Source organism: Anomaloglossus baeobatrachus, chromosome 1 (assembly GCF_048569485.1).
Source record: "Anomaloglossus baeobatrachus isolate aAnoBae1 chromosome 1, aAnoBae1.hap1, whole genome shotgun sequence".
Lineage (NCBI taxonomy): Eukaryota > Metazoa > Chordata > Amphibia > Anura > Aromobatidae > Anomaloglossus > Anomaloglossus baeobatrachus.
In genome coordinates this window covers 281,653,948-281,670,156 of record NC_134353.1, presented here as the reverse complement: position 1 = coordinate 281,670,156, position 16,209 = coordinate 281,653,948, and the positions used below count along the sequence as shown (strand labels likewise).

The following is a 16,209-nucleotide window of genomic DNA, read 5'->3' as shown; positions in this document are numbered from 1 at the left end:
CCACCCACAGCGATGTCGTTAGGGAGGTAAGTATGTGTGACGGGGGTTTAACGACTTTGTGCGACACGGGCAATGAATTGCCCGTGGCACACAAACGACGGGGGCGAGTGCAATCGCTCATGCGATCGCACGATATATTGTGGCATGTAACGCCGCCTTTACACTTTTTTGTATAACACAGTAGGATAGTCTAGACTCAAGTGCCACAGACCCACAGCTGTGAGAAGTTTTAAGCCCCTGCATGTAAACAGGAATTCTCACATGCAGTATGTTATCTTAAAAAGGGTTTGAAACTGAAAAGCAAAGTACATTGAAAAGTTATTACAACTTTTTCCTGTAACTTTCATCAATGCCTTTTGGCACTGTAACTCACACGAGGGTTGGTAGTAATTACAGCTCACTGGGAAGACGTTCCAATGTTGTACATTACAGTCTGAATGCTCCGCAGTTAACATCCCAGGCATGGAGCTCAGGGGAAGCCGATCTGATTAACATTTATCAGCTGCTCATGTAAAACAGACTTGCATTACTTAGCATGGATTCAGGAATCAGAGCAAGCACATAAATGTGTATACCTGCACCCAATTACCAGTCTGTGGGAGCTGGGATCATGCCCATGTTTATGGATTTGCTAACCATATGGTGCAATGTATTTACCATCTCACTATTAGTTTTCCAGTAGAAACATACAAGCTCCGCTCATCCCATATGGAATGCTTGTATATGAGGGATGTCTGACATTCAGAGCGACAGAAGCGAAGGAAATATTTCCTGTGGAACAGCTGCACAGTAATTGTTTGTGGGGCAGGAAAGGCAGAACAATAGGATGTGCCTGAGTGTAATGTGGATGTTCTAATGTCTTCCATATAGCAGGCAAGGCATGAGAGGTGTGCGCTCAGCCTCCGCTCTCCAGGATTGTAGGAAGCTGTAGAGAAACTTCTCAGGAGGGCATCTTCTCCTCTCTCTTCTTTCTTCTGAATGGTAGAAGTAGCTGGGGGATCAGTTTCATGCTTTGTCACTCCTGGATGTGGGCGGGGGAAAGAAACCCATTGTGGAAACCTATAAAAAGAAAGGGGCTGAGGTCATTAAAGACCAAAGAGAAAGGGGAAGCCAGAAAGTCAGAAATACATGGAATGTTTGCATGTGTGTTATTACACAGTGATCAGGTCTGGACATCACTGGTGGGGACTGGAGAACCTCCTGCAGCATCCTTGCCACACAGCTGCTCACCTGGATCCCTGTCTAAGATGCTCCTGGCCACCGCTAAGAGGACAACCATCATCTGACCTGGACTCTTTTCAAGGACAATAAAAGCTGATACCACTAAATACATAACCCGTGATAAACTCTTAATTCTTCAGATCTTAATTCTACTGAATCTTACAGGAGATTATAGAATGCTGATGACTTCAGTGCATACATTGCATGTTCCACTCCCATGTATTCAAACGACCAGATGTGCAGTTTCTCCAGTAACTGTTTAAAGTTATTGGGTGTGATTGTAAACTAGAGAGAACAGATCCTGTATTGCCTTCTGTTTCAGACATTTGGAGAATTGTGTCATAGTTCTTTCCTTCATTTCCACTCAGTGCTGAAGGATGAACATGATTTTCCTGGGGTGGAATGGGGAGTGCTGCTGTCTGCTACCTCTACTAGCTGTCGTTCTGATGGTGGAGAGCACCCAACTGGACACCTCCAGATCCAAGGTCAACTCCATCAAGTCCATCGTAGTGGTACAGACCCCTACTCTGGCCACCAACAAGTCTCTAAGCTTCCAACATGGAATTTCCCACAAGAAAGGGAAAAACCTTGGCCAGGTAATATTTCTTTCTAACTTTTTTGTATGTATTTGTTTGTGTATGGTTCACCTATTTATGATCAACTTATGATTGAAGAACGCTGACATTGCTTTCAAAGAAGACTCCTTATTGTAAAATCTGTGGCCACTTAATTTTAAGGTGAGAGAGTTGAAAATATATATTTATCTGTTTTTCCACATTGTATTATATGATAACTTCATGAACTGACTTGTTATACACTTTATTGAACAGTAATAAACATGTAAAGTGAAGAAACCTGTATATTGATGAATGTCCTCTTCAGAGGCTGAGGGCAATTCTGGTAGACATATTCTAGGTATATCAATAACTACTACACCTAAGGAACATAGATCATAGCTAGTCGTGTGTGTGTATATATATATATATATATATATATATATATTTATTTATTTTTTTATTTATTTTTTTTCCAATTTTTTTTTAATATGGGTCCATCACCATACACAAGCTAGAAATTTTCTTGTTTATCCCTGAGGAACGATATCGGCCACACTGATCTTAATGCTTTTATGATTAATATTAATGTTAATGATTTTGTCTAAATGTTAAGATTTAGACAAGATCTTAGTTTTTTAAGGTGTAAATTGTTATTTCCAGGATTATTGTTGGGACACCAATATAAACATTTAGGCTATGTTCTCTTAGTATTTGGCTGTAGAAATTTCTGCACCAAATCTGCACCTTCAGGAAAAAAAAACGTGGTGCGTTGGATTTCTGCTGCATTTTCAATGCGTTTTTTATGCATTTTTTGCATTTGTCTTGTAGCATGCGTTTTTCATGTATTTGGGGTGGAAAAACTCTGGCAAAAAATCTTCAAGGGAAAAATAAGCAATCTGTGCACAAAACTTTAGAATTCTCATTGACTTTGCTGGCATAAGGATAAGCATGCAGATTTGTAACAAAACTGCATCCAAAATCTCATCAAAAAAACACATTGAAAACACAGTGTGTGAACACAGCCTAACTCGTGTAGCAAATGAGATAAGATCCCCCATATAGGGAGTTAAAGTCCCAGTATAAAGTGTCAGTAGGAGCTTACAAGAAGTTTTAGTTCTCAAGCAGTCATAGAACAAGTCCATTACTTATATGATTGAATCTGAGGGATGTTTAGCTGGTCTTTCCCTTGAGTATCCCATTTTACTAATCATTGTGTATCTATATGTATGAATGTGTCTCAAGATTCTTATAGGTTCTTCAGAGCTGTGCAATGATACTGAGGTACTGCAAATAAGTATATTTTCTAGATATAAAGGACTAGATGACTAAGGCTGTTGACTGATAATATTAGCAACTGGATATGAGAATTCTCTAAATGTCAGTACACAAGGAAAATGGGTTCTACTTTCTAGACTGGGAGCTTTAATGGGTTTTCATAGTGCCATACTGTAAGTTTGCCTTTACTCATTCAGTCTTGATGAGTTCATTTGTTCCAAAAACCACCATGAATAGGATTTTTCTTTATGTAAAATATAGTTGATCTATTTCCAATCTGTGATTTTTACTTAAATACCCTTTAAATTTTATGCAGATGCAATAGGAAACCATAAAAAATTGGAAAATTCAAGAAAATGTAAGAAAATCTGAGGATTTCTAGGGATTTTATAGATAGATGTATAAAGTCATGTTGTTATGCTGTGTGCAGTAAGATAACTCAGTAGGATAGCCCACAGTCCTAAGTAAAGCACTAGCAGTGGGGGAGACAACTCAAAATCATGTTTCTTTAAAAAAAACAACCCACTTGTCAGCGATTGCTCCATCGGTGTGCACCGCAATTATCGGCAGTGATGTCATTACATTGAGGCAGCGATGCCCAGAATGCCAGGACTTGAGTTACTGGTGTACTGTCTATTATACCCAGGAATGCTTAGTTTATTGCAGAGTTTTAGTGCTTTACATTAAAGCAAGACTTAGTCCCATCTGGTGAACAGGTACATTCAGGTTTCCATAAAAACAGCTTATTCTTTATTTTTTCTTTGTTCATGTATATTTCAGTATTATTCAGAAAAACTTTATTACCCTAATATCATTAGAGGTATAGCTGTAGCAGAGCTGCATTTATATATTACCCTATTATAATTAAAGGTATAGCTGTAGCACAGCTGCATTTATATATTACCCCAATATCATTAGAGATATTGCTGTAGCAGAGCTGCATTTATATATTACCCTATTATAATTAAAGGTATAGCTGTAGCAGAACTGCATTTGTATATTACCCCAATATCATTAGAATTATAGCTGCAGCAGAGCTGCATTTATATATTACCCCAATATCATTAGAGATATAGTTGTAGCAGAGCTGCATTTATATATTACCCCAATATCATTAGAGATATAGCTGTAGCAGAGCTGTTTTTATATATATATACCCCAATATCATTAGATGTATAGCTGTAGCAGAGCTGCATTTGTATATTACCCCAATATCATTAGATGTATAGCTGTAGCAGAGCTGCATTTATACATTACCCCAATATAATTAGAGGTATAGCTGTAGTATAGCTCCATTTATACATTGCTCCAATATCATTAGACGTATAGCTGTAACAGAGCTGCATTTATACATTGCTCCAATATAATTAGAGGTATAGCTGTAGCGGAGCTGGATTTGTATATTATCCCAATATCATTAGAAGTATAGCTGTAGCAGAGCTGCATTTGTATATTATCCCAATATCATTAGAAGTATAGCTGTAGAAGAGCTGCATTTGTATATTATCCCAATATCATTAGAAGTATAGCTGTAGAAGAGCTGCATTTGTATATTTTTCCAATATAATTAGAGGTATAGCTGTAGCAGAGCTGCATTTGTATATTATGCCAATATCATTACCAATATAGCTGTAGTAGAGCTGCATTTATACATTACTCCAATATATTTAGATGTATAGCTGTAGCAGAGCTGCATTTATGCATTACCCCACTATAATTAGAGGTATAGCTGTAGTAGAGCTGCATTTATACATTGCTCCAATATCATTAGACATATAGCTGTAACAGAGCTGCAGTTATACATTGCTCCAATATAATTAGAGGTATAGCTGTAGCGGAGCTGCATTTGTATATTATCCCAATATCATTAGAAGTATAGCTGTAGCAGAGCTGCATTTGTATATTATCCCAATATCATTATCAGTATAGCTGTAGTAGAGCTGCATTTATACATTTCTCCAATATAATTAGAGGTATAGCTGTAGCGGAGCTGCATTTGTATATTATCCCAATATCATTAGAAGTATAGCTGTAGCAGAGCTGCATTTGTATATTATGCCAATATCATTACCAATATAGCTGTAGTAGAGCTGCATTTATACATTACTCCAATATATTTAGATGTATAGCTGTAGCAGAGCTGCATTTATGCATTACCCCACTATAATTAGAGGTATAGCTGTAGTAGAGCTGCATTTATACATTGCTCCAGTATCATTAGACGTATAGCTGTAACAGAGCTGCAGTTATACATTGCTCCAATATAATTAGAGGTATAGCTGTAGCGGAGCTGCATTTGTATATTATCCCAATATCATTAGAGGTATAGTTGTAGCGGAGCTGCATTTATATATTACCCCAATATCATTAGACGTATAGCTGTAACAGAGCTGCAGTTATACATTGCTCCAATATAATTAGAGGTATAGCTGTAGCGGAGCTGCATTTGTATATTATCCCAATATCATTAGAGGTATAGCTGTAGCGGAGCTGCATTTGTATATTATCCCAATATCATTAGAAGTATAGCTGTAGCGGAGCTGCATTTGTATATTATCCCAATATCATTACCAGTATAGCTATAGCAGAGCTGCATTTATACATTACTCCAATATAATTAGAAGTATAGCTGTAGCAGAGCTGCATTTATACATTACTCCAATATAATTAGAAGTATAGCTGTAGCAGAGCTGCATTTGTCATTTGTAGTGGTCTCTCGTTTGCAGAATGATAACATGGCAGTCCTGTGGAAATGTACTTAGCAGCTGTCTTTTAATCTGTTGTGATGTTGAATGACAATCGGAACTCAGCTGCTTCTCTGACATCTTGCTGCCTCTACTTGTGCCATTTTCTTAGTGTTATCCAGCCTGACCCTCACTTGTGTGGTTCCTTTCTCTCACTGCGTGTCCTATGTGCAGCCTTCTGGTCCTCAACAAGATGTGCAGACAGGGAATTCATCCCTTCAGCTCTGGCCATTCTAGACAGATCTTCCCAGCACCCCATCTTATCACACCAGCCATCTGGCTTCTATTAACTTGCCTCATTCACATTTTTTTTTCCCTTCAAAATGAGCTAACATGAAGTACACATCATAAGATAAGTGACATATAATATGTCAAAGAAAAGAGAACATTATAATTTCAACTGAAATAACACGTTGGACAGGTTACCTGATATGGCAGCTGAAGATAAACATATGTTATTTATCTAAATAAATCAACACTAATTACATGCATGTGTCTGAGAATAGGAAAAGATACAGATCACAAGATGGTCAGAGTCTTCATCTCTTCTATACAGGCACATTACTGAAACACATGTATGTATACAATTTGTTATGTGCATCATTAAATGCTAATTTGTAACTTTTACTACCTATACCACCAGCATTAAATTACAGGACTTTCTCTTCTTCATCCCTAAGGCAAGACTTTCACATGCAGCGACTATCTCCAAATGGCTCCGATTGCATTTTGTATATTACTCATTACAGGTATTCCATATGTTGACATACCAAGAACCTGTTATATATATCTACTAAAAAGCTTTTTTTTTATATATATATATATATATATATATATATACATATATATATATATATATATATATGTATATATATATATATCAGTATATATTTACTATATATATAAGCTTTTTTATATATATATATATATATATATACATATATATATATATATATACACACATACATGCATTTACATATAATATTTATATTTTTATATATATATATATATACAATATTTAGCATATATATATATATATATATATATATATATATATATATATACATACTGTATATACACACACCTGATTTTTAGTATGTCAACATATAAAATGTATATATACATGCATCTGCACATGAAATGTACACATAAATATATATATATATATATATATATATATATATATATATATATATATATTTCATATGAAGATGTATAGATATATAGACATTTATATCTGTATATTTGTATATACATATGATATGTATATCTCTATATATTGATATACATATATATGTTTATATATCTGTACATCTACCTATGAAGTATATATACTGCTCAAAAAAATAAAGGGAACACTTACACAGCACAATGGTATTTTAGTGTCCCTTTATTTTTTTGAGCAGTATATATATATATATATATATATTTATATCTACGTGTACATTTCATAATTTCATATATAGATATAACAGCGCACATAGATTAATCAATACTTTGGCAAATAATAAAAACACATAGATTGATTGCAGATCAAATATATAGATAGATATTGGATTGCTAGATAGATGAAGCAAAAAGTAGTAATTAGAAGTAGATCAAAGACAATTGACATATGAAATAAATTAATAAATTAGTCATAAGATTTCTTACAATATTTAACATGTGATCAACTGCTGAGAAGATAAGATAAGTTAAAAGAGGTCATCTTGCCGTTGCCTGTTGGGCTCTCATAAAATTGGCCATTTTTGTGTGCTAAGTATCTCAATTTTTACATGTTTTTTTATAGCAGTAATTGAAGTCTATATTCCCATATTCATTGTTACACATATCATAGCACTACAGAGTGCAACTGTCTCCTTTATGTTGCTGAGCAAAAGGTAGGGATGAATACATAAGCAATCTGTAGACAGGAAAATAGACAAGTAAATAGATATGCAATGGATAGATACAATGGTAGACAAAAAACATTGATTGTATTTCTGTTTTAGTTACTGTTTAGCTTGTATTTTTATCTTTGTGCATTTTTCTGAATTTGGTTATTTGTTTATTGGGCAACATCAGAAATAATTGCATAAAACAAACCTAAAAATCTTCAGCACAACTTAATTCAAAAATGTCTCCCAGATGGAGATGGTTACATATTAAAAAAACATCCTGCGTTAATCAGGATTGTGTAAGATTTTAAATGCCAAATTGTGATTTATTTATCTTGAATGTACACCTCCTGGTTTACTAGGTATTTTCTAAAAATCTGTTCCTTTTTATACTCTGAGTCTGTCCTTTTTAACAGAATTTTGTGAGTTCCTGGAGTCATGCATGAGCTATGATTAAACCCTCACTGTTAATTAATCTAGAGGGTGACTGGTGCAATGTTGTAATGCTTCTAATTTGGAGGGGTTTTTTTTTACTTGTGTGTATGTCATATATTATATATATTATGTAGGAAGGAAGGCTTCCATGGACTGGAGCCAAAATTATGGTACTTCATTCAGCTCATTACTGAAAGACTTTAAAAGGAATCTGACAGCAGAATTGTGAGATTGAGTGTAATCATGTGGAAGCTTAAGCAGGACCTTCTGCAACGTATATACTGTATATGTATCATTTTTGTCAAATGTAGATATTCACTTACATAACATATAAATCTACAGCTGTAAAAGGCTGAAATGTATCCTAAACGTGCTCCATTTGTTCACTAATGTACCATGATATAGAACATTTACCTGCAGTCTTATGGAAAACATTAGTATTAAAATATACATTGTATCAAATGAGATATTTGGATTTGGTGTGATGACCAATTAACCTCTGCTGCATCCATATCCAACATTAATTTATGTATCATAGACTGGTACAGTTGTGTTTTCCATTTTTACATAGTGAGTGTAAATAATGGAAAAGTTCAATGCTTTGGCAACATCCCACTTTTGTAAATGAAGTCCATTAGAAAGCGTAAACTAACAGTTACAAGATGCATTAAACTTATTACATTAACACACTGTGTTAGATTGAGCTCAACTTTTAGACTTTTTGGACTCTAAGAAATGCCAATGCTAATGTGATGCTAGCCACCACTTATGGGGAGTGTGGGCAGGAGCGTAGTCAGGAAAGCCGAGGTCTGTTAACAGGAGGACACGTATAAGCACAAGAAGAAAACAGAGGCATAGTCAGGGCAATATACAATGGTCAGTAGTCCATGAGAGCACATAATTAGTTCAGAGGGAAAGCAGAGATGTAGTCAGGTAATGGTCCAAGGTCAAACAGGCAGGAGGTCATGACAGCAGCAGAGAGCGAGCAGAGAAGAGTCAAATAATGGTCTGGGGTAAGAGAACAAAGATCAGACCAGAGACACACACCAACAACACAACTGCAGAACCAGAAAAATACAACTGGCAATGCCCTGGGCAAGAAGAAGTCTGAGCAATTAACAGGAAGGTGGGATACCTGAGTAATCAGCACCAACATCCCGTGCTGTCAAACACACTGCTAGCTAGTAAAACAGGAAAGTGCAGCAGAGCATCTCCAAAGGTAAGATGCTCTGCACAGAGGAATCGTGACAGGTGGAACACCTGAGTAATCAGCACCAACATGGAATCCTGTGCTATTAAACTAACTGCTAGCTCACTAACAAAGGAAAGTGCAGCAGAGTATCTCCAAAGGCAAGATGCTCTGCACAGAGGTATCCTGACAACTGGCTTATCTTAGGCCATTAATTTGCATATCAAAACTAGTATACACTAACAATAAGCTCATTGTTAAGAGTTTGTATGTTCTCCCTGTGTTTCCTTGGGTTTCCTCCAGGTTCTCCATTTTCCTTCTATGCTCTAAAGATATACTGATGGCAGATTTAAATTGGGATCCCTGATGGGTACAGTGATGATGTCTGTAAAGCGCTATAGCATTGATGGTGCTATATAAGTGAGTAAGATAAATATATTTTAATATTCTCTAAAGCCATACCCCCTTTCTAGACACTTCCTAAAAAGTATCTAATGAGGAGCACACATTGGTTCTTTTTGGTGCAAATCAATGTCAAACTTATCTAAGTGTATTAACTGCAAAAAACTACAACTTACACCAGTGGGCAAGTATGTGACAAAATCATTTTGTAGAGGGTTAGGTGATTTGGTGATAATTAGATTAGTATTGCTAATTAAGAAATCTAAACTATATTTAGCTTCTGTACAAACAGACATGAATTTAACATAAGTATCAAAAACTCCACGTGCCCGGACCCCTATGCCAGCACACAATCTCTCTATCGGTGGACACTATAGATTTCAGAGCATTGTGTGTGCTGATTTTGGAATTATTGGTTTGGCTTTTGTTGGATTTAATGGTTAAGTGATATTGAAAAGTCACTTATGAAATAATTCTTCACCTATTTTATTCATGACATAGAAGTGGCTACAGTTGAGTATGTCTTGTGGTATATTTTACTATAAACATTTGCTTGACTGCCTCAATAAATTACAAATTTAGATCAAGATATATTGTGGTTGCTCATGCAACTTCTAAAGCCAGTAACTTGAATAACAGTATTTGTTGTAAAAATCTAAATTCCTTATTGGTATTCTTATCATTGCAACTTTGAGTATTAAATGGAACCTAGCATCTTAAACATGCTGCCGAAATTGTAGGCAGCATGTATCAGACACTGGTTATATGATTGTCTCTCTATTCTAGTGCACAGCACAGCTCGGACCCCGGCAGCGATTAAGTAATATTTTCTGAAACTTTGCAGCATTTCAGAGTGAAACATACCTGGCTACAATCATACAGCCAATGCCTGATACATGCTACCCATGGATTGGGCAGTATGTATCAACTGACAGGTTCCCTTTAACATAAAGGAGTTGTCACATGAACAAAGTTCCTTTTATCATCAGATCTTGGAATAATACTAATTTCCACAATTTGATGTGCCTAGAACGCATACCTGGGGCCTCGCAGGCCTTCTAGGTCATTTGTTTTCTATGGTAGATTGTTATGATTGCGTGTTCTAGGGTTAAAAAAATGTTCCTGTGCTGAGATAATGTTGTAAATGTGTCCCTGCTGTGTACTGTGTAATGACCGTGTCTGACCATACAGGGACATGGACTGATCATATCACATCTCCTGGGCGGCGGAGGAAGTAAAGAAGTATAGAGACATTACAGCACAGAATCTTAAATTCTTTCTTTGAGAAAAGACATTTTTTAAAAACAGACAGGGAAATGTTTTACATCACAAAAAGAATCATATATGATCCTGTAATTAATGTCTTCATATTCTTTTGTGTTCTACCCGGCCCAGGAGATGTGGTATGATCAGACCATGTCCCTGTACGGTCAGACACGGCCATTACACAGTGCATAACAGGGTAACATATATAAGATTATCTCAGCACAGGAACATTTTTTTTAAACACATCAAATTGCGGAACTTATTATTAATATAATAATATAATATAAAATATTGTTATTTTTCCAAAATCTATTGATTAAAATAAACTTTAAAAATTAAGATTGTTCATGGGGAAACCCCATTAAGTGACTCAAAGACAGTAAGATTTCATATGTATTTTAAGATCTTTGTTTGTAATATGATATAACTTGTCTTTATTTAAGACTTACACAGGAGAGAGGGGGCAATATAGGTAAAATTCCTACTGTTAAGGTATGTGCGCACGTTGCATTCCATTCCGCAGTGTGTAAGTCACTGCCTGTGCGTCTCAGAACGCAGCTAAAAAAGCTATGTTCTGAGATGCATTCGGCAGAACGCAATCTGTTCACATTCCTGGAGAATTCATGCATTCTGGATGCTTGCTCTGCCATAGACAGAGTGGAAAAAGCATCCAAAACACACATTTTTGATATTACGGTCCCACTCGGCTCTGCAGCATCCCCATAGACTTGCAGCAGAGCCGAGTGGGACCGCACTGTCAAAAAGAGCATGGCTGGCTGCGATACAGAGCCGCGCAATCAGAATGAACTTGGATGAACTTCACCCGACTTCATTGTGATTGCGCAGCTCTGTGCGTGTCACGCGGCTTGATTTGCGGTCACACGTGAAGGACTCACCTGTGATCGCAAATCCCCCGAGTGACTGCAGTGAGCCGTGCGATCAGCTGTGCTTTCACTCAGGTTACTTGCGGCCACAGCTGCAGTCCTCCACCTGAGAGCGGTAGCCGCGAGTAACCTCAGTGACAGCAGAGCTGATCGTGCGACTCACATCAGTTGCTGCATGGAGTTCACAGGAGCGGCAGTGTTCTACTGCCGCTCCTGTCAGCTTGAGATGTAGCAGAGCTGAAAGCGTCATGGGACCTTGCGTGGATTAGATCGGACCTGGAGGTGTTTTTGAGGGGTTAATAAAGTAGTGAAAGAGGGTGTTTTTTTGTCTTTCATTACAAATAAAGGATTTTTTAGATGTGTGTGTTTATTTTCTTTAACTTACAGGTTAATCATAGCAGGAGATGCCTGCCATGATTATCCTAGGACTTAGTGGCAGCTATGGGCTGCTGCCATTAACTCCTTATTACCCCGTTTGCCACCGCACCAGTGCAATGCGGAATGAGTCGGGTAAAGTCCCGGGAATGTCACATCTAATGGATGCGGCAATTCTGGGTGGCTGCTGGCTGCTATTGTTAGGCTGGGGGGCTCCCCATAACGTGGAGCTCCCCATCCTGAGAATACCAGCCTTCAGCCGTGTGGCTTTACCCTGGCTGGTATCCAAATTGGGGGGACCGCACGTCATTTTTTTAAAAATTATTATTTTTACTGCTCGATATAGACACGCCCACCAGCGGCTGTGATTGGTTGCAGTGAGACAGCTGTCACTCAGCATGGGGGCGTGTCTGACTGCAACCAATCATAGGCGCCGGTGGGTGGGGGAAGCAGGGAATACTAGATGGATTAATGAGCGGCCGGCATTTTCAATAGAGGAGAAGCCACTACAGTGTGAACGCCATGCAGCACCGCGCCGGTGATTGTGGATCGGTGAGTATGAGAGAGGGGGTGAGAGGGAGAGACCAAAATGGACAGAGAGAGAGATAGAGACATAGAGAGAGAGAGAGAGACTGACCGACAGAGAGAGAGAGACCAAAAGACCTGCCTTTGTTATGTCAAAAAAACATGCGGATCACAACAATAATGCAGTGCAAACGTACTGCTTAATATTTTTGCAATGTTTTTCTACAACTCATTGATTTCAATGGGTGTAGAATGCTGCCAAAACGGACAAAAGAATTGACATGTTGCTTTTCTAAACGCAGAGATTTTGTCAAATTTTTGACAATCAAAACGCTGTGTTTCAAAAAGCATCGTGCACACGGATTTTGCATGATTCTCATAGACTTTGCTGTTCAAGCAGAACGCATGCAGTTTGTCAATGACACAGTGCAGTTGTAAACGCAGCCAAAACGCAGAAAAAAAAACGCAACGTGCGCACATGGCCTTAGTTCACTTCACTAACATAACCATTATTCCCTCCAGCTACAGCCTATCTCTTTTTCTATGACTCTTAATTAGAGTTGAGCGGATAGTGAAAAAATCGGGTCCGGCGGCTACCCGGCGGGTTGAAAAAGAAGTCCGGATCCGATCCGGAGTTCGGCCTCATATATGTCAATGGGGAGGAGAGAGAGAGAGAGTGAGAGAGAGGAGAGAGAGGAGAGAGAGGAGAGAGAGGAGAGAGAGGAGAGAGAGAGAGAGAGAGAGGGAGAGAGAGAGAGAGAACCCTGAAACCGCGTGGATCCGGATTTTTACAGTTCGGGTCCGCTCAACACTACTCTTAATGCCTCCATTTACATTAGATAATAGTTATCTGAACCAGCCAATTTTAGCAGTATGACCTATGAGAAGTATATGGCCCTTTCCAGATTTTCCCCACAAATGATGTCAAGGAGGAAAATTTCAGATTGTTGGAATTTTAATGTCCGATCCTTGTGTTCTGTAGAGCGATAAGCTGCCAGTAGAGGAGCCCAGGGGTGACATTCTCAGAGATAATACTTAACATTTTGCAGAGGCGAGCGTTCCTATGTATGGATAAGTCAGAAGAGATATCCACTAGCTCATTAATGGTTGGCCAACAGCTTTCATATGTGAACACAGGCCTTTAGACCTAATTCAGATGGCTATAATATGACCACCCACTTAAAAAAAAGAACAATTGTAAATCACAAGTTTAATCAGTATTCACTGCACTGCTCGTCACTCGGAATGTTCAGATGTTTTTGGCCGTGTTCCCGACGTCACCGCGAACATGGCCAAAAACAGCCGAGGAGTGATGAGCAGTGCAGTGAATAACGCCGGAAGTTAACAGGACCTTCTATGATGTCATAGCCATGTAACCAGTCTGTAAGACTATGTCTGTACAACATTCACACCAGACTGGTCACATGGCTATGACGTCATGGAAGGTCCTGTCATCAGTCATGGTTACCCGAGGGCACAGCAATGATCAGACGCTGAAAAAGAAGCGGCCGGGAGACAGTGGCTGAGCAGGTCTGCAGGACCTGTATAATGACAATGTTTATTATTAACAATATTCTTTATTTTACAGACCCCCTGCCCAATCCCATAACTGTAAAGTCCAATTCGGTGTTTGGACACAAATTAGCGTTTCCTCAGAACCCGAACTCGAACTTTACTGATCGCTCAGGCGAGTCTCTGGATCTCAAACATCGGGGGGTTCGCCCATCACTCATTGTAATAAGCTGATTGTTGGGGACAGCTGCTATTTAGAAAAAAAATCTTTAAGACATGTTACTTAAAAGATGTTAAAACTCAAGAAAGATTTTAATGTCATGGACTGATAAAAGAAAATAACATATTGTTGCTGTAGAATTTGATATTTCATTGATGATGGGGAACTTCTATTATGAAGAAAAGAAATATAATAAAATGTCAAATGACAAGTTCTGTCTCTTTTTCGGTATTAGAATTGCTGCCTATTATGTAAAAAGAAATAGTATATTAACCATTTTACTTCTTGAAATGTCTGTTGAGTTCAGCACATTCCCAGGAGACGCTCCTCCAGTAAACAGTATGCTGTCCTTCTCCTTGATATGAATATATCAGTGAGAACCAAGCAAAGTGACATTTAAAACTATCAGGATCAGGTACTTTGCTTCAGGGCTAATAGGAAAAAAGAAGGCTTTGGAAAAAAAAAGAGGAAATCTAAGAGGTGTTCCAGGTCTAAAACATGATTTTGCCAATGATGAAAGGGCAAACGGATAGATTACTTTCATGCAGACACTATTAGCACCTTCAATGCATTCTTCTCTTGAGAACTGTAAGAATTGCAAATGTTTCAATAGGAGACCTTGATTAGCATCCAGCAGGCATTGAGAAGGTGCTCGCATCAGGGAAGGCATCTTAATGTACTCACCTAAGAGAACACGGTTAGAAAAGGATGCATCTGTAACATATATTGTATATGTTTATTAATATTATGCAAATTGTTGTTTCTATACATGCTTACTAAACTGCACTAAACTATTAAAAGTATTCCTATTGTATGAAATAATGGACTATCATTAACATATACAGTTACAGCATTTCTTGACTAAATAAAGTCCAACCTTGCAGATCACCTGAACAGAAGTAGCAGAGGAACCCTTCCTGCATAATCACCCCTTTTTTACCCCACTGATCAGGAAAATCATCTGAAGACATATTCTGAAGGTCACTATATCAATTTTACTCCATTAAGTCTTTGCCTTCCATTTATACGTGAAGCTTAAGCAGCTTTTTACCTCAACTGAAGACTAAAGAGTATCAGTGTAGGTCAATAGCAAAACATTGAATGGAGACCAAATACGTATTACCCACCCTTAACAGCAAGTGAGTCCATGACATAAAAACTTTGAAAATTTGCCACTATCTGGTCCTATATAAAAAGATAGGGTCCAGTTCAACAAAATATAAGTAGATGCTAGGAGGAAAAATCAGTAATCATAAAGGGTAACTCCAGCACTCAAGACACATAAAGGGTCAAGTAGAATTTTGATTTTTTTTTTTTATTTTGATTTGTTGTAAAAAGGGTTGCACCTCAACCTATGCAAAACAACGTTTCGGCTTCTAGAAAGCCTTTATCAGGGTATTGCATGTAAAGTATTGAGGGTTTAGGGGAAAAATCTGTAATATCAGACGGTATTCAGGGCATCTGCGGTATGGGGAAGGTGCCTGAGAATGCATAGGTTGAGATGCACCCCTTTTTGCAACAAATCAAAAATAACGAGATAAAAATTCAATTTGACCCTTTGTTATCTCTTGAGTGCTAGAGTTACCCTTTATAACTATCTGGTCCTAAGCATTTTTTTCCTTTTCCCCTTGATCTTCCAGTGATCTACATTCAATTACTTTTTGATGCCTTTTCCGTTTTAACTCCATGATCCACAACATTTTCTAACTACTCCTCAATTTAGTTGC

At 37.7% G+C, this 16,209-nt stretch overlaps 1 protein-coding gene across 1 annotated transcript in view; it reads left to right on the top strand.

Moving 5' to 3' along the window:
* Positions 1–995: 995 nt before the first annotated feature.
* DKK2 (dickkopf Wnt signaling pathway inhibitor 2) overlaps positions 996–16,209 on the top strand; it is a 145,884-nt gene continuing 130,670 nt past the window's right edge. The window contains exon 1 of the mRNA XM_075350531.1: positions 996–1,817. Within this exon, the coding sequence (XP_075206646.1) occupies positions 1,599–1,817 (219 nt within the window). The 5' untranslated portion in view covers positions 996–1,598. The remainder of the gene's footprint in view (positions 1,818–16,209) is intronic.